The sequence below is a fragment of the Nansenia antarctica genome, assembly GCF_963989245.1.
Source record: "Nansenia antarctica genome assembly, chromosome: 6".
In the NCBI taxonomy this organism is placed as follows: domain Eukaryota; kingdom Metazoa; phylum Chordata; class Actinopteri; order Argentiniformes; family Microstomatidae; genus Nansenia; species Nansenia antarctica.
This window is the reverse complement of record NC_137676.1, coordinates 51,667,336-51,686,818: the sequence shown is the minus strand read 5'-3', so window position 1 is coordinate 51,686,818 and position 19,483 is coordinate 51,667,336. Positions and strand designations below refer to the sequence as shown.

Sequence of the window (19,483 nt, the reverse complement as noted above, 5' to 3'; positions counted from 1 at the left end):
AAGAGCCTACCCAATCACTCACTCACTCTCTCTCTGTCTGTCTCTGTCTCTCTCTCCCTCTCTCTCTCTCTCTCTCTTTCTCTCTCTCTCTCCCTCTCTCCCTCTCTGTCCCTCTCTCTCTGTGTCTCTATCTCTCTCTCTAACTCTCTCTCCCTCTCTGTCTCTCTGTCCCTCTCCCTCTCTCTCTACCTCTCTCTCTCTCCCTCTCTCTCTCTCCTTCCGCCAACGCACTTCCTTCCCCAAAACCGTTCCTGACGCCCGTCCGTCCATCGGCCCGCGTGAGCGACGTTCCCGAGCGAAGCACGCACCCCCGCTCTTTCACTATCGATTAAGTGATCATTGACGGGCGCACAGAGCCATGAAATTGCTGTACTTTTTTTTTTCTTTCTTTCTTTCTTTTTTTTTAAAAGGGTCTCGCTGCCATTAGCAATTTCGCGGGCGACATTTCACGTCTCCGGCGGGCCCCCGTACCCCCCCTCCCCCCCCCCCCCCATACCCCAAAAGTCACATTTGACCAGGCCGAGGATTTGTCAAGGAATATAGCGGGAGCACATTGCTATGGGGGGGGGGGGTACGGGCCATTGGGTTAGCGTCCTCGCTAACGCACACACCTTCACCGAGACCTTCCCTGGTTCTCTTGCCTTCCTACACACACGCTTCTTTTCCACCTGGCTGAAATTCTGATTGAAGTACCTGAGGTCTTTTTTTTCTTTCAAAGTCTAACATTTTACTGTTCAGTAACCTCCGCACACACGCGGGCACACACACACACATGCACGCACACACACACACACGGATGCACACACAACCTTTCTTCGCCCCCCCCCCCCCTCCCCCCCGCACCCCAAGATACTCCATTGACTCATCTGCATCTTCCTATATCTTTCTCTCTCGGGCAACTCTGCAAGTTTTAATAACTTCTAAAACAAGTTGAAGGTTTTTCTTTTTTTTTTCTGGGTGTGTACGTTTTTCCATTCCCGAAGATTCATGGGCCGGCTCTGACACGGACTCCACTTGCAGAGAAGAGGGAGGTACTTTAAAAGAAGTAGTCACAAAAGTCACACAGCCTTGAAAATGTCATATTTCACAATTTGTCATCGTTAATGTCGGCTGCTCTTCCCGCCTTGCCTCTGTCTCTGCGTTTTTCCCTCCCCGGGAGTCTGAGAGCGTTTAAAACCTGTTTCTTTATGCCACCCTGTGACACAGACGATGATGGAACTTTTTAGCCCGAAAGGTTACCTGGTTGAAGACGCCTACGGCGACACAGGGCCGATACGGTGTCAGCACTGCGGCGGGGAAAGGTCTAGGTGAATGTCAAGCGGCGCTCTTGGGAGGAACGTGACGTTGTTGGGGGAATTCTTAGGGAAAAACGTTCAGAAAGGGCGAGCGAAGATTCAAACTCGGCTGATTTCATACAGTCAGCCGGCTCGGGGGTCAAACCGCCCCCTCTTTACAATGCTCAAGCTGCTACTTACACACAACGACCACTAGTTGGCCGCTTGTATATTAGCCTGCTTCCTACAGAGAAAAACGGCAAAATAGCTTCATACTAGCTTATCCTGATGTGATTTTGAAAATGTAAGGATACTGGGGTGGTAGAATGCACATATCTAGGAAAAGTCATGAAAGGAGGGTCCTGAAATGTGACCGAGTGCAGAGATTTTCTTTCCTCACAGGGGTCAAATGGCTGTTTTAGTGTTAATGGAAACTTCTCTTCACTAACCCTGACCATCACTCTGCACCTCACCCTTTTATCTCTGCTCAACCTTTGATTAATCCAAGTTTATCTGGTTGAGATAAAGTACTTTTCAAAGTACGAGAGAGAGACTAGTTCGACAGATTGTCAGTCGATAGTCTCACAGCTCGAACCATCAACATGCCCTCTCTAGGGGGACGAGAGATAGTGAAAGTCTCAACACAATGGGGGCCTGAAATTTGGTACGGGGGTTGTTTGTAATGTGTACTACAAACAGCACGACCCAAGTCCATTTATTAGCCTGGAGATAATAACTTTTGTGTCGATGCATTTCCTCACAGCCTTATCTCGTCACGTTAACAAATATGGCAGCGCATAAAATGTGTCTGGGCTGACATTGAAGGTCAAGTCGGATCGCGTTGCCGGTGAGAAGGAGATGAGGCGGCTCCCCCTGTAATAATAATGAATAGAACAGATAAGGAGCCCGCAGCAGCAGCAGCAGACGCTGTTATCTTTTTATATATTTATATATATATAGAGAAAAAACTATCTGGGGATAGAAGAAAAAAAAAGTTGTATGTACTTTCATTCTTTCTTTTTTTCCTTCTTGTCTCAACAATCGCTGAGGAACGGGCCTGCAACAGAAAATCAATGACTTGATTGAATTTCTCGACTTCCAAACGCCTGGACAGAGGGGTTGCTATTCATAGATATGATATTCTACCAGAGAGAGTCGTGCTTGTTTTTTGGGGGGGCGGGGGGTGGGGTTTGATGGCGAGCTGGGGATCGTTAAGTCAATATATTCATTTCTGGCAACTCGTTAATTACCTCGGCCCCTGTTTCACTAACCTGATGCACCGCTGGAGCAGATCACCGCTTCCTCCTCCTGTGTGTGTGGGTGTGTGTGTGTGTGTGGGTGTGTGTGTGGGTGTGCGCGTGGGTGTGCGCGTGCGTGCGCGTGCGTGCGTCCGTGCGACTGAAAGACAATGTCTCCCTGAACTGAGTGTGTGTGTGCTTGTGCTAGAGTACAGTATATCTCTCTGCATTTCTGCATGTGTAAGAGCGTGTTCGTGCGCGTGTGCGTGTGCGTGTGCGTGCGCGTGTGCGTGCACGTGTGCGCGCGCGTCTCTTCCTCGTCTCCTCATCACAGTCCGATCGATGACGGCAGCGTCCCGGCACTTTTAGAAGGGTATCTATCTATGCAAGTTGGAGAGTGCAGAGCAATTATCCCGTTCCTCCTGAGCGCCAGGGCCCGGGGCCCCCCGCTGCTTCAGTTCTCCGCTCCCTCCCTGAGTGCGATACGTCTCCCCCGACCCGGCCGGTCGATCGATAGCTCCCTGGGAAAATCAAACGGCAGACGACAGCAGAAAAGGCTGCAGATCGCACATTCATTTATTAAGTCAGACTTTTTTGGTCTTACGTCATTTTAGCTGGATCCCGGGATAATGAGGTTCTGTGAAAGTTCCTACTTGGATATAAAAGAGATGTTTAAAAAAAAAAATTTGACATTTCTCGAGCGGTTATCTATCTTACTGTTGAGTGTGTCTTTGTAGCTGTGTCTCTTTGGGACTGTGTCTCTTTGGAACTGTGTCTCTTTGGGACTGTGTCTCTTTAGGACTGTCTCTCTGTGTCTCTCTGTGACTGTGCGGTGTGTTGTGTGTGTCTGTCTGGTGTTTGTCGCGGCTGAGAAGCGGACAAGTTATTAGAACCCGCTACGCTCAAACTTGCCGGCACCGACCAAAATGGAAAAGTGAAGCCTTCAAATCAGTATTTTTGGTGTTTTGGTGCTAGTCTGGATCTGAAAACAAATCCAGGTTTACCTTTCAACTGTTCTTTCATCCAGGAGGAGTCAGAGACAGACAAATGTGAGTCAGTGTCGTGGTCTGTTGAGGGGCTGGTGTGGGGGTCTGACGTGTGTGATGGGTGTGTGTTGAGGGGCTGGTGTGGGGGTCTGACGTGTGTGATGGGTGTGTGTTGAGGGGCTGGTGTGGGGGTCTGACGTGTGTGATGGGTGTGTGTTGAGGGACTGGTGTGGGGGTCTGACGTGTGTGATGGGTGTGTGTTGAGGGGCTGGTGTGGGGGTCTGACGTGTGTGATGGGTGTGTGTTGAGGGGCTGGTGTGGGGGTCTGACGTGTCTGATGGGTATGTGTTTCCCCCAGGTTGGAGTCTCCCACCAGGACCCTGACCCTGGAGGCTCCCAAGGGGGTGGAGGTGAACGCCGGCGTGGGCGACTTCAAGGCTTCCTGCCGGAAGGACCTGCTACTCCAGTCCTCGGAGGGAGAGGTGAGAGAGGTTGAAGGGTGGAGGGGAGGGAGAGGGGAGAGAGGGGGAGGGTGGAGGGAGAGGGGAGAGAGGGGGAGGGTGGAGGGGAGGGAGAGGTGAGAGAGGGGGAGGGGGGAGGGGAGGGAGAGGTGAGAGAGGGGGGAGGGTGGTGGGGGAGGGAGAGGTGAGAGAGGGGGTAGGGTGGAGGGGGAGGGAGAGGTGAGAGAGGGGAGGGTGGAGTGGTGGGTGGAGTGTATGTATGTAGGTAGGTAGGTAGGTAGGTATGTATGTGTATGTATGTATATTAGGGGTGCAACGGTTCAGTTGGCCCACGGTTCGGTACGGTTCGGTATTTTGGGTCACGGTTTTCGGTACGGTTCGGTTCAGAAACAAACGTTCCAGACCAACTCGACCTCTGACCAAAGGCCGCGTTCGAGGCATTCACGTGGACGCTCCGGCGCTCTCAGAGCTAATTTACGAACGCAGCCAAATTGATCTTCTCGCCATAAAGCTTAAGCGTACAGTGGGCTTCCTGTATAGATTTAAATCTTGCTTTTCCTTGGCTTCCAGAAAACGTCTTGTCTCCGCCCTTTTCCTTTCACAATTGGATTATGGTGATACAGTATATAGGTTTGCTTCTCTGTCCACTTTATCCAAGCTAGACCCCCTGTATCATTCGGTTCTAAGATACATCACCAATAGTGCCTTCAGGACCCATCACTGTACACTGTATAGTCTGGTTGGATGGCCATCTCTTTCTGTCAGAAGGCTCCAACACTGGTACACTCTTGTGTTTAAAATCATCTCTGGCTTCTTACCGAATTATCTGGGCCTGAAGTTCATCCCTATACCGAGTGGCTCGGGTCTCAGGTCTCGTAGATGGCTACAATACAAGGTGCCACTTATCATGAACAATGTTGGAAGGGCAAGCTTGTCTTATTATGGCCCTTGGTCTTGGAATGACCTACAGACTACTTTTAAATTAGAGGCCCTTATTTCCATAAGTATCTTCAAGCGTAGATTAAAGGATGTGGTCACCGCTCGCTGTACCTGCTTTGGTTAGACTTCTCAATGTTTTAATCACCTTGTAAATACCCCTACCATTGTTTGTCTATTGTATTGTTGCCACTGTCTTATGTCCTGTCTTGTTATCTGAACTGTTTTTTTAAGCTACTATTTTGACCCTGTCTTGGCCAGGTCTCTCTTGTAAAAGAGGTTTTAATCTCAATGTGACTTCCTGGTAAAATAAAGGTAAAAAAAAAAAAAAAAAAAAAAAAAAAAAAACGGAAACGAAAACCGAAAACCGTCACGGTTCACTAGTGAATTGAGCCGTGGAACGCAAACCGTACCGTCCGTAAAAAAAACCGAGAACCGTTGCACCCCTAATGTATATATGTATGTATGTATGTATGTATATTATGTATGTATGTATGTATGGTTGGAGTGTACTATGTATGTATAACCTTATATAACTTTGATCCAGGTTAGTCTCATTTGAGATAAAAAAGTATATTTCTCTTGAGAGACCTAAAAGGGTGTGTGTGTGTGTGTGCGTGTGTGTGTGTGTGTGTGTGTGTGTGTGTGTGTGTGTGTGTGTGTGTGTGAGTGTGACTGTGAGTGTGACTGTGAGTGTGAGTGTGTGTGCATGCATTTATGTTTGTGTGTGTGTTTATGTTTGTGTGTGTGTGGCTGCGTGTGTTTGTGTGTGTATGGCATGCCAGTTTCCATCAGTCCATCCATCCGTGTGTGTGTGTGTGTGTGTGTGTATAGACATGTGTATAAGGGTCTTATTAACCTAACGAGCGCCATCCATCAGCGCGACCTTGTCCTCCTTTCTTCTCTTCATTTGTTTGGGAGATGTGACTTCATTAAACCCAGTGATGAGGTCCCTGCCTGTGTTTGCCTGTTATCTGGGCCTGTCTGCAGCTGCGGCACGGAGCCTTCACTGGAGCGAGCTTTGTCATTAGTTCAGTAATTAACTCCCAAGAAAATGGGGGAGTTCGGGGAGGCCACGTGGTGACAAGCAAACAGAAAAGAAGAAGAAAAAAAACTGTTTTCGGTGTCACTTTCGTCTTTGTTACGTGAGTTCGTATGAAAGGTTTAGGGGCTGAGTTTTGGGGGAGTTTGAGTTTGGGGGAGAGTTTGGGGGAGAGTTTTTGGACGAGAAAGAAAGTGAATGTCGAATGGGTGTTTTTGAGAAGGATTCCTCCTTCTGCTCACTTACAAATCCCTCCACGCCTGCGCCCCCCCCAGTACCTAACTGACCTCCTCTCCCAACATACCCCTTCTCATAACCTGCGGTCCTCAGATGGGCCTGCTGTCCACCCCCCGCACCAACCTACGGACCTTCGGGGAGACAGAGCCTTCAGCGTGGCTGCACCTACTCTCTGGAACTCTCTCCCCATAGTGATCCGCAACGCCCCCCCACCCTGGACTCCTTCAACTCAGCCCTCAAAACCCATCTGTTCACCAAGGCCTTTGGCCCCTAGTCACTGTCTCTGTTTTGCTTTGTTTGTTTTCTGTTTTGTCTGTCTGACCATTGTCTGTCTGACCAATAAAGCCCATTCATTCATTCATTCATTCATTTCCTGAGAATTGTAAAGAGTCCTTGGGTTTTATGAAAGGCACTATATAAATCCACATTATTATTATCGACTTGTTTGCGCGAAGGGTGAATCGGGTCGTCCGAATTGTTAACATTCTATTCTCTGAAATGCGTAACTTGATGACACTTCAGTTTTGTAGCCAATCCAAGTATTTGTTGCTAGGTAAACACCACATGAAACATTTGGCATTCTAGGTGGTGAGTGTTCTGGAGTATTCTTTGGCTAGTTTGTGACTGAAAGAATGTTGATCCTAACTAGTAAAAGCCCAACTCAACTAAACCTCTATAAGCAGGAAACTCTTCACATTGCTTTTGGTGTTTGTGAGATTCCGTCCTTTATGAACCAGCGCATCAGAGCTAGCCTCAGGGCCAAAACTCAGAGGCTAACCAACAGCTACTTCCCTCAGGCCATCAGCCTCATAAACAACCCACTGTAGACAACTGACTATCATCACCCAGCACATCCCATGTATACATGCTACCTAAACCTTAACACACCCCATGTATACAGACTACCTAAACCTTAACACACCCCATGTATACAGACTACCTAAACCTTAACACACCCAATGTATACAGACTACCTAAACCTTAACACACCCCATGTATACATACTACCTAAACCTTAACACACCCCATGTATACAGACTACCTAAACCTTAACACACCCCATGTATACAGACTACCTAAACCTTAACACACCCCATGTATACATACTACCTAAACCTTAACACACCCCATGTATACAGACTACCTAAACCTTAACACACCCCATGTATACAGACTACCTACACCTTAACACACCCCATGTATACAGACTACCTAAACCGTAACACACCCCATGTATACATACTACCTAAACCTTAACACACCCCATGTATACATACTACCTAAACCTTAACACACCCCATGTATACATACTACCTAAACCGTAACACACCCCATGTATACAGATTACCTAAACCTTAACACACCCCATGTATACATACTACCTAAACCTGCTAATGGTATCCTGTCTTATTTGTGAAGTGATTTTGCTTGATCATCCTATTCTGAAAGATAATCTGAACGTAATCAGTCTCCATATTTGAGCTTTTTAAATGATGAATGCACTGTGTACCATTATGGGACAAAACTCTTCATTAAATGTACAATATGTTGGACACAAACATGGGGGGGCAGGGGGGGGCGTTGGCGGGAATGACCCACTGGTGGCAAGAGCCCAGCTCCTATCACCCTGACATTGATCCTTCCCCCGTGTTCGAATTAACGCTGCCTTGCTGAGTTGTGTGGCCCCCCGCCCCCATTCTTCTCCCCCCCCCTGTTCATTGCCACCACAGGCCCCTAGCCTGCCGTTAGTAACTGCAGAGCCTATTTAATTAACTTGAGAGAGTCTCTGCCATACATCATTGTGTCCCCTCACTCCACCATTAAAAAAGCTATACCTACCCCCCCCTCCCCGGAGAGATGGAGAGACTTCAGGAGGGATGTTTACGCACAATAAAGTCTATTATGGTATTCTGGTCCGGAGCTTGGCTTACATTGTCCCTTTTTTGTATTTCCTGCTTTTTATCGGTTCCTCTACAGTTTAGCCAGATGGTTGAAACGTTGCAAGGCTCTTTTTGTCCCCTCTGGTCCTCCCTCTGTCACCTGATTGGGTTCGTCCCCCCATCTGTCTCCTGTCTCCAAGGACGAGGACTGTGTCGCTCACCGCCGGGGCTCGCTCTATCAGAACCTGCCTCTCTCCCATTTACCTTTCTACACCCTCTTTTTGCGGGGGGGGGGGGTTAATTCTAAATTATTTCTCATGAGGGTATGCTGGGCGGTGACAGAGAGACGAGGAGGAGGAGGCAGAGGAGGGAGGGATGGAGGGAGGGTGAGGAAGGGATGAGTGGTGGGAGGGGGGAGGGTGAGAACAGAAAATAGATGTTTCTGTCAGTTTGGTGGAGAAAATAAACCACGTCAGACAGAGAGGCTTAAAGCGAAATCAATGCTGTCAGCAGCTGGCACTTAAGGAGCAACATTAAACTTTAAAACTTTGGGGGGCCGGCGCGGAATTAAAGCCAAATGGCCAAGAGTTCCGAGCGTTCCGAGCGCTTTCCCAGGTTTCCATTAAAATCAAGGAGAATGGAGGTTGACAGACCCGTCTCAGACCAAGGCTTGCTGTCTCAGCTTTCACCCTCTCTCTCTCTCTCTCTCTCTCTCTCTCTGTGTATCTGTCTCTCTCTCTCTCTCTGTCTCTCTCTCTCTGTCTCTGTCTCTCTCTCTCTATCTCTCTCTATCTATCTCTCTCTCTGTCTTTCTCTCTCTGTCTCTCTCTCTCTATCTCTCTCTCTGTCTCTATCTCTGTCTCTCTCTCTCTCTATCTCTCTATCTCTGTCTCTCTGTCTCTGTCTTTCTCTCTCTCTCTCTGTCTCACTATATCTCTCTCTCTATCTCTCTCTGTCTCTCTCTCTCTCTATCTCTCTCTCTGTCTCTCTCTCTGTCTCTCTCTCTCTCTCTCTGTCTCTATCTCTCTCTCTCTCTCTCTCTCTCTCTCTCTCTCTCTCTTTCTCTATCTCTGTCTCTCTCTATCTCTCTGTCGACTCTCAATGGAAAGGCTGTTCATTCGCTTGAATGGAGTCGCCAGGGCCGACCTCGCCTCAGTTTGACTGAGTTGATTCTACATAGCGTCTAGTCAGGACGCTTTAGTTGTATGATTTACAACTGTTCAATCCAGGTCAGGTACTGTCTAACCTTGACGTGACGCAGCTTGGCAGGTGTTGTAGTTTATGCTGAGAATGGAAGTCCTGAGAATGGAAGTCTGTCTCTACATTCTGGGAAATTGAATACTAAGCTGTGGCTCCGGAGGTCGAGCCGGTGTCTAATGATCGCAAGGTCGGCGGTTCGATCCCCGGCTGGCCATGTGTTGAGGTGTCCTCGGGCAAGACGCTGAACCCCAAATCGCTCCCAATGAGCGGGACCGGCGCCTCGCATGTTAGCTTCCCCACCATTGGTGTGTGAATGTGTGAGGCCACTGTAAAACGCTTTGGAATAAGGCGCTATATAACTGCATTCCATGACTCTCTCCATGGTCATTATCATAATTCATCATCATCATCATCACATTGTGATCATTTCTAACACCCCATCCACAATACATCGTCACAATCATCCACCAAACCAGAGGGCGGTATATATATCGTAGTTCACCAACTTCATATTGAACCCAGTAATATCCCTCCCAGTGTGTGCCACGAGGTTAGCTTATTTCCATAAACATCAGCATATACGATATCTCACGTTTACGTGGCGTTAGGGATGCGATACATCACTATAAAAGCCGTACGGCTTTACACAGACGCTGGAGTGGTCTCCCTCCACTGAACACCCACCCACTAAGTCTAAATAGATACATACGCATCGGCCAGCAAAGCTAATGTGACAGTCTAGCATAGCAGACGTCCTGCGCGACCTTACGCCTCATCCGCTTGAGTAAGAAGCCGTCGTTAAGGGTCCTCTCTGTGGCTCGACGCAATCCCATGCATCTTCATAACAGAGCCTGCCAGTTCACAGAGAGAGAAGACGCACGCGGGGTGAAATAATAATGCTGAGAAATCAGTCAAAAGCAATGCTACGCTACTACCGGCTAAGCTAATGGACATAGAGCTATAGCGCTAAGGGACAGGGCCTAGCAAGGTTCATTATCTCCATGGTTAGTGTGCAAACCTCCCAAACAATTAGAATCCGTATTGTTGGTAAAAAAAAAAAAAAAGGCTATGGTCTTTAATTCAGTACAGCAGTTCAGTGCAACAACCAGTACAACCACCAATGCACTGGCTGTCCTGTAAGTAGCTTTGACCTACCATCTGCTCAATTGTGTCATATATTTCCAAACAACTGGACATGCAAGGAGCGACTGCAGGAGATTAGGCTGAAAGCGGGGCTTAGGTTATCAATAAGAAGTACAGTACGATAAGATAAGCCGTATTATCAGTTTCCATAGAAATGGGCTCTGCGCTAGGAAAGCATGTTCATAATAGGATCTGGAGGACGTGGAACACAGAGAGAGAAGCAGAATCAGAATGGCTTTTATTACGTCCCAATGTAAGAGGACAAGTCAAATCCTTTGGCTTTGTTTCCTCAACATTAATATTGCAGCATCCAGATACAGATCACAATAATAAAGTACAGTAATAATAAGTCAAATTAAGTCATAAAGTGATAACGTGATAAATGTTAGTAGTACCAGTCGTACTACAGTGGATATATCAGTGCAAAAATGCTGTGCAAAATATAATACAATATAAACATGCAGTAACATAATGACAATGAAACATGAGCAGTACTCCTGTGAGTACACTGTAAATCACTAATTCATAACAGACACAGATCAAAATCAGAATCAGAATTGCTTTGATTACATCAGTGTACGGGTACGGGTTCATTCAACATTGGCATTGCAGCAGGATACAAAAAACAACAATAAAATAGGCAGGGTTTAAAAAACAACAAATCAACAATCAACACTATCAGCGATGAAATAAGCAGGATATAAAAACGACATCAACCATCAACCATAGCAGCGATAGCGCCATAGTAGCATTAGCAGCAGAACAATAATAGAATAAAGTAATAGCAGCAGGATGGAAATCAGCATATTGACATGATCATACAGATACTACATTCAAGTCGTGTACTGCTATTCCCAAACGTTTCAATCGGAACCGAACACTAATTCAAGCGTCATCAAGATACAAACACTTACTGGTCTTGGTCCTGTGTTGCGATGTCCATAGAGTATTCATGTTGTGATGATATTCCAAAATGATGAACATGATATGTTAATTTTCTTCCAGTGTATAATGTTGACTAAGATGATGGGGTGATAAGATGCGTGTGATTCCCTTCTGTTCATCCTCTCTCCCCAAGTACATGTATGTTGAGGGTTAACACTAGAACAGCCATGGTGGGTGAGTGAGTAAAGTAAAGTGTTCTATCTTTGCACTCGATCATCTCAATTTCAGGATCCTCCTTTCATGACTTTTCCTAGATATGTGCGTTCTACCACCCAGTATCCTTACATTTTCTAAATCATATCCTGATAAGCTAGTATGAAGCTATTTTTCAGTTTTTCTGTGTAGGAAGCAGGCTAATTTAAAAGACGGCCAACTAGTGGTCGTTGTGTGTAAGTAGCAGCTTGAGCATTGTAAAGAGACATTTGACCCCCGAGGCGGCTCTTTTAGTAGGTAAAAAAGGCATGGCTGTTCTAGTGTTAACACATCGTACAGTAGCCACCAGTGTATTAGGTGTGTTGTGTAATGTTCTAGATATTTCTGTTACTCTGGGCCTAAGGCCTTGTTCTATTGAACCCCCCCCCCCAAAAAAAAAACACTCTCAGAGGGGGGTAGATTGAAAAACACTAAACTCCTACTCCCTCCCCCGCACATACACACACACTACACGTGCACACACACACACACGCACACACACACACGCGCGTACACACACACACGCGCGCGCGCGCACACACACACAGGCACACGCACACACACACACACACACACACACACACACACACACCCACACACACTCCAACACAACAACAACACACACCAAAACCCGGGAGTTCACCGCATTCCAAGTTCACTCTCTTTTCTGAAAGGATGGTAGAAAAAAAAAGAAAATAAACAGAAGGTCTCTGGAGAGAGAGAGAGGTAGGGAGAGAGGGAGAGAGGGAGAGAGGTGAGGACAGCCACAGTGTCACGGAGGGAAACACAACCCACCAGGAAGTCTCGGGTGAGTTCCTCCCTACCAAAACACACCCCTCAGGTGGTCACATGATCCGCCGCCACCGCGCGTTCTCAGGCCTGCTGACGGAGGGAGAAAAGTCTCTCTCCCCGGGTTTGACTAAGTCTACTGCCTCATTAACCTAACTCCTCCGTGCCAGGGGACATCGTTTCCTCTCCTATCCACTGCCCCCCCCCCCTCTGTCCCCCCCCCTCCCTGCATATATAATTCATTAAGCTGTTTGGGTTTAATGTCACCCTGATTCCCCTGGCTGGGGGGGTTGCACTGAGACACTGAGATGTGGGATGAGGAGATGTTGAGTTGTGTATGTTGTGTTGAGTTGTGTTGCGTTGAGTTTTGTTGTGTACGTTGTGTTGTGTTGAGTTGTGTATGTGTTGTTGAGTTGTGTTGTGTATGTTGTGTTGTGTCGTGATGTCTGTGTTACTCAGTGTGTGTTGTGTTGTGTTGAGTTGTGTATGTTGTATTGTATTGTATTGTGTTGAGTTGGGTTGTGTTGTCTTGGGTTGGGTTGTATTGTGTTCTGTACTACTACTACTACTACTACTACTACTCATACAACTACTACTACTACTACTACCACGACTACCACTACTACTACTGCTGCTGCTGCTACTACTACCACCACTACTACTACTACTACTACTACTACTACTACTACTACTACTACTACTACTACTACTGCTACTACTATACGACTACTACTGCTACTACTACTACTATTACTACTGCTACTACTACTACTACTACTACTACTACTACTACTATACGACTACTACTACTACTACTACTACTACTACTACTATTACTACTGCTACTACTACTACTACTACTACTACTACTACTACCACTACTGCTACTACTACTACTACTACTACTACTACTACTACTACTACTACTACTACTACTACTACTACTATACTACTACTACTACTACTACTACTACTACTACCACTACTACTACTACTACTGCTACTACTACTACTACTGCTGCTGCTACTACTACTACTACTACTACTACTACTACTACTACTACTACTACTACTACTACTGCTACTATACTACTACTACTACTACTACTACTACTACTACTACTACTACTACTACTACTGCTACTACTACTACTATACTACTACTACTACTACTATACTACCACTACTACTACTACTACTACTACTACTACTACTATTACTACTACCCAGGGTTTCCGTTAACCGGTAATTCCCGGACTTTGTCCGGTAAAAGTGGTTGAAGTCCGACAAATTGAAAACTCGTCGGACATAAATGTCCGGTGAAAATAATTCCCTCTAAGCACAATTTGAATACAATTCGCTAAAGTTCACATTCTGATTCCTTCTATTTAAAAAAAAGACGAATATATAGGCTATGTATTTATTTTATTATGATATGATTTGACACCGGCATGATGATGACTCCTAATGTGTAGGCTGCCTATGCGAAACAGCGGTTGTTTCCGGTGTGCGCTATAACTCGTGCACAATCGAGTCGAGGCAGAGAGGAGGATAGCGATGTTTCTCTCTGTGATAGTGTGATTATGCAAGCCTTTTCTGAAAGGGATGAGAACCCGATTGTTTCAGCTTCTCCCAGGGAGAAAGTGGTAGAGTTACCATCCTCCCCGAGTCCTACCATACCATCCGCTGACAGCCTATCTCTGCCTGTAACCGGCGAGCGATTGCGTGTCGCTCAAGTAGCTGATCAGTCATTAAACAAATGTTTTTTACATGCAGCTAGTGAGGAATCTGAAATAGGGGGCAACGTAGTTTATTTCCTTAACGATGGGATATTAATGCGTAAATGGTCTCCTCCTAATGCAAATGGTTGTGAGTGGAATACTGTAAAACAAGTGGTTGTGCCTGTGGGTTATAGACAACAGGTGTTATCTGTAGCACATGAGAGCCAGTGGTCAGGACATTTAGGTATAACTAAAACTTATCAGCTGATATTGAAACATTTCTTTTGGCCCGGACTGAAGGCGGATGTTGCCAAGCACTGCCGCTGTTGCCATACTTGTCAGATGGCGGGTAAGCCTAATCAATCCATTCCACCCGCACCATTGCATCCCATTCCTGCTATAGGGGAGCCATTTGAACGTGTAATAATTGATTGTGTTGGACCTTTGCCTAGGACTAAAAGTGGAAGTCAGTATTTGCTTACTATTATGTGCGCTGCTACTCGTTTTCCCGAAGCTGTTCCGTTGCGTAACATATCAGCCAGCTCAGTGGTGAAAGCTTTAACAACGTTTTTTTCCACATTCGGTCTTCCTCTTGTTATACAATCTGACCAGGGCACTAACTTTCAGTCTAAGCTTTTCAAACAAGCCCTAAGAACGTTAGGGGTACGATGTCACGCCAGAAGCCTACATGCTTGCACTGTTCAATAAAATGTTATACATCTAGACATTGTGGTATTTCTTTATATACGTATTCCAGCCTGCCTATTGTTTCTCAATAAACAGTTATGTTCTCCTCATTGACATACTCCCGAGTCCGATTAAGTATGATTTGACAGGCAGCTAAACGAAATGCCTTCCCAACCAGCGAGACCTGGTTATAGAAATGACGTTGTTTTATTGATTAAAAAAAGGGTAAAACTGGAAAGAGAAAATAGAAAACTCACATTAATCCCAAACAATTTAACAAACTTCAGTTAACGTAATGTGGAGTCTGTTCATTGATCGATGCTGTCTGTTCAGTTCCCAGTGAGGCGCCCGTTCAGCGCTGGACATAATGGCATAGCGCGCATGCGAATCATGTTATATTATTATATATTATATAGCTCGCATCTAATCGTATCGGATGAGAAATAGACATTAAATGGCATATATAGGCCGCTACACAACAGTAATCACCGCGACAAACAGCTATATTAGTTTTTTTTTTTTTTTTTTTTTTTTTTTTATATTTTAATATGATGACCGGAATATATCACGTTTGTCTGGTAAATCGAAATCTTCCCGGACACGATGTCCGGCGGCAATTTTTTCTAACGGAAACCCTGCTACTACCACTACTACTACTACTACTACTACTACTACTACTAATAATAATAATAATAATAATAATAATAATAATAATAATACATTTGATCAGTCCCTGAGCATCTGAGGGTGTGTGTTGTACAGTAGTGTAGTGAGTGTGTGTGTTGTACAGTAGTGTAGTGAGGGTGTGTGTTGTACAGTAGTGTAGTGAGGGTGTGTGTTGTACAGTAGTGTAGTGAGGGTGTGTGTTGTACAGTAGTGAGGGTGTGTGTTGTACAGTATTGTAGTGAGGGTGTGTGTTGTACAGTAGTGTAGTGAGGGTGTGTGTTGTACAGTAGTGTAGTGAGGGTGTGTGTTGTACAGTAGTGTAGTGAGAGTGTGTGTTGTACAGTAGTGTAGTGAGAGTGTGTGTTGTACAGTAGTGTAGTGAGAGTGTGTGTTGTACAGTAGTGAGGGTGTGCGTTGTACAGTAGTGTAGTGAGGGTGTGTGTTGTACAGTAGTGTAGTGAGGGTGTGTGTTGTACAGTAGTGTAGTGAGGGTGTGTGTTGTACAGTAGTGTAGTGAGGGTGTGTGTTGTACAGTAGTGTAGTGAGGGTGTGTGTGTTGTACAGTAGTGAGAGTGTGTGTTGTACAGTAGTGTAGTGAGAGTGTGTGTTGTACAGTAGTGAGGGTGTGTGTTGTACAGTAGTGAGGGTGTTTGTTGTACAGTACAGTAGTGAGGGTGTGTGTTGTACAGTAGTGTAGTGAGGGTGTGTGTTGTACAGTAGTGTAGTGAGGGTGTGTGTTGTACTGTAGTGTAGTGAGGGTGTGTGTTGTACAGTACAGTAGTGAGGGTGTGTGTTGTACAGTAGTGTAGTGAGGTTGTGTGTTGTACAGTAGTGAGGGTGTGTGTTGTACAGTATTGTAGTGAGGGTGTGTGTTGTACAGTAGTGTAGTGAGGGTGTGTGTTGTACAGTAGTGTAGTGAGGGTGTGTGTTGTACAGTATTGTAGTGAGGGTGTGTGTTGTACAGTAGTGTAGTGAGGGTGTGTGTTGTACAGTAGTGTAGTGAGGGTGTGTGTTGTACAGTAGTGTAGTGAGGGTGTGTGTGTTGTACAGTAGTGTAGTGAGGGTGTGTGTTGTACAGTAGTGTAGTGAGGGTGTGTGTTGTACAGTAGTGTAGTGAGGGTGTGTGTTGTACAGTAGTGTAGTGAGGGTGTGTGTGTTGTACAGTAGTGTAGTGAGGGTGTGTGTTGTACAGTAGTGTAGTGAGGGTGTGTGTTGTACAGTTCTGTAGTGAGGGTGTGTGTTGTACAGTAGTGAGGGTGTGTGTTGTACAGTACAGTAGTGAGGGTGTGTGTTGTACAGTATTGTAGTGAGGGTGTGTGTTGTACAGTAGTGTAGTGAGGGTGTGTGTTGTACTGTAGTGTAGTGAGGGTGTGTGTTGTACAGTACAGTAGTGAGGGTGTGTGTTGTACAGTTCTGTAGTGAGGGTGTGTGTTGTACAGTAGTGAGGGTGTGTGTTGTACAGTAGTGTAGTGAGGGTGTGTGTTGTACAGTAGTGTAGTGAGGGTGTGTGTTGTACAGTAGTGAGAGTGTGTGTTGTACAGTAGTGTAGTGAGGGTGTGTGTTGTACAGTAGTGTAGTGAGAGTGTGTGTTGTACAGTAGTGTAGTGAGGGTGTGTGTTGTACAGTAGTGTAGTGAGGGTGTGTGTTGTACAGTAGTGTAGTGAGGGTGTGTGTTGTACAGTAGTGTAGTGAGGGTGTGTGTTGTACAGTAGTGTAGTGGTGCTGATCCACATTAGCGTGTGGTAGATTGATGAGCCCTTCATTCCAGTACAATGGATCTGTCAGCGCCTCTATCTGCTGCTGTCTCATTTCCCTCCTCTGTCATGTGACAGTCTTGTGTTCTCTCATTCTGCAGGGGTAATGGTGTGTGTAACGTACTCAGATGGCTTCTGTTGGTCGGAGTCATTTGTATCTCCTCTGGAAGTGTGTGTGTGTGTGTGGGGGGGGGGGGGGTGGGGGGGTGTAATTGTGTGTGTGTGTGTGTGTGTGTGGGTGTGTGTGTGTGTGTGGGTGTGTATCGCCAACACACCGAGACAAAAAAGGTTTTGCTTGAGGAGAATCTCTCACCACCACCACCTCCTCCTCTTCCTCCTCTCCTCCTCCTCCTCCTCCGACCTCACCTCCCTCTCTCTCCTCTCCAGCTGTGTCAGAGGAAATCATCCGTGAAAAATGTTTTGACCGTCCATAATTGCCAGTCCCCCACTTGTGCAGGGTAGAGCGCGCGGTCCTCATAAACCTAATGTGAAGGCAGGGAGGGGAGGGAGGGGAGGGAGGGGAGGGCGAGGTGCCAGTGGTGGTGCCAGCTCTCTGCGGTGACACAGACTAATACTTACAGACACTTTCATTTGGGATGTGTGTCAGCCCTAATCCCTCTATAAGCCGACCCAAAATGACTTCCCATCCCACCTCCTCCTCCTCCTCTTCCCCCTTTTTCTCTATTTTCTTGAGGCGGGATGGGGTGGGAGGGGGGTGGTTTTAGGGGGTGCACGTATACCATATGACGAGGGTGATTTGCGTTTCAAAGTCGGATCGTAGCGACGGGAGATTGTTTAGAACGACGGTTAGAACGCTGTTTGTTTCTGTCTGTGTGCGACGCTTGCGACGATGCGTATGTACTGGAAGTGTGTGAAAACCCTAAATCAGGTGGTGCTGTTACTTATAAACCGCCGAGATGCATTCTGGGTCTCAGTCGTTACGAGGTCTTGGGAACACCGATTGGTTTAGAGACCCTAGTCGAGCACCAATGGCCTACCTCTGCTAAACAGAGAGACAGACAGACAGAGAGAGATATTCCCAATCTTAGAATAATATACTCAAATACAATCTCAGGGGAGCGCATTATTTGATTATGCTGCTGCCATGCACATTTTATTGGCCCATATGAAATTCTTAAATAGATTTTTTATGTGTATATATATAATATTTATATATTAGTGTGACGATCCACACTGGTACCACCAGTGGGCGCCAATTATCTGTTGTCTTGTTGACCCTCTCTCTTGGTTCCTGATGGGCACAGGTGAAGGTGATCATCCTGATTGTCCCAGGAACTTTAAGAGGGGGTCAAATTGATGGACTCGCTCTCTCCCTTGTCGACCAGCAGCTTGTTTGTTTGTTGTTACTATTACTTTATCATTATTTCCCTTTTAACATATTATTCTTTAATAAATCTCCTATTATTGTTCTCCATGTGTCGTCTCCCTTTTTGTCACCTTGTCCTGAGCCAGGCAAGCGTAACAAATTGGGTGCTCGTCCGGGAGTGAATTTGGTGAGAGCAATATTCTCTCCCTTTTCATAGTTGATATTCGGGATTGGAGTGTTGGATTTGTCCAACTCTATATTGGGAGACCCGCATGGTTATTGTTTATAGTTATTGGGTTTTGGTTGGATTGGATGTAATGTATTGTTTAGTATATTTGGTACGTTGGTTTGGGTGCTGGTGACGAGGGGGAGCTGGCCGTCCGACTGTGCTGACAAGGACGTAACTCTTGGTATTGGCTGTGATCTTCGGCTGGAGTTTGGTGAGTGCTGTGTTCTATGCAAAGCAGAGAAGGATAGGTAGGGCGGGTGGTTTAGATACCATCAGAGCTATACGTGAACCCCCGTGCTAGGAGTAGAAGCGCTTAACGCTTGTTTATTGTTTTCGTTTGTTATTTTTGGTGTGTTGAACGCGGGGGCGCCACCAGGCATTTGCTTGGTGGAAGAGTTGCATGTGAACGCACTGAAGACTAGCTGAGTGGTTAGTCAGTCATTACTGAGTTAGATGCGGGGCAGCTCTTACGAAGTATGTTAGTTACTTTTCTGTTTTGTATGTGTGCACAGTTACTCGCTTTAAATGGGCTGAAGATTATGGCTGATATGGGAGTAGTTTATAGGAGGAGTTTGTAATAGGAGGGGAGATTCCCGTTTGTTAGGGTTGGTTAATATTGGTTATTTGATTATATTGAGTTATGGATGTTTTTGAGGAGTTTGTGGCAGCTCCGTCGGTCGATGGATTGTTACAGTTAACGAAGGAACAACTGTGGAAGGTTGTGGAACATTATGAGGTTAAGCTTGAGGTGGTGAAAGGCCGAGCAAAGAAACAGG

At 46.0% G+C, this 19,483-nt stretch overlaps 1 protein-coding gene across 1 annotated transcript in view; it reads left to right on the top strand.

Annotated features, from left to right (window-relative positions):
* The window catches only part of sgcz (sarcoglycan zeta), a gene marked incomplete at both ends in the record, with an annotated part of 233,820 nt that extends 216,562 nt beyond the window's left edge, over window positions 1-17,258 (top strand). The window contains 2 exon segments of the mRNA XM_080534635.1: window positions 3,857-3,980; window positions 17,253-17,258. Of these exon segments, the coding sequence (XP_080390761.1) occupies window positions 3,857-3,980; window positions 17,253-17,258 (130 nt within the window).
* Window positions 17,259-19,483: the final 2,225 nt, after the last annotated feature.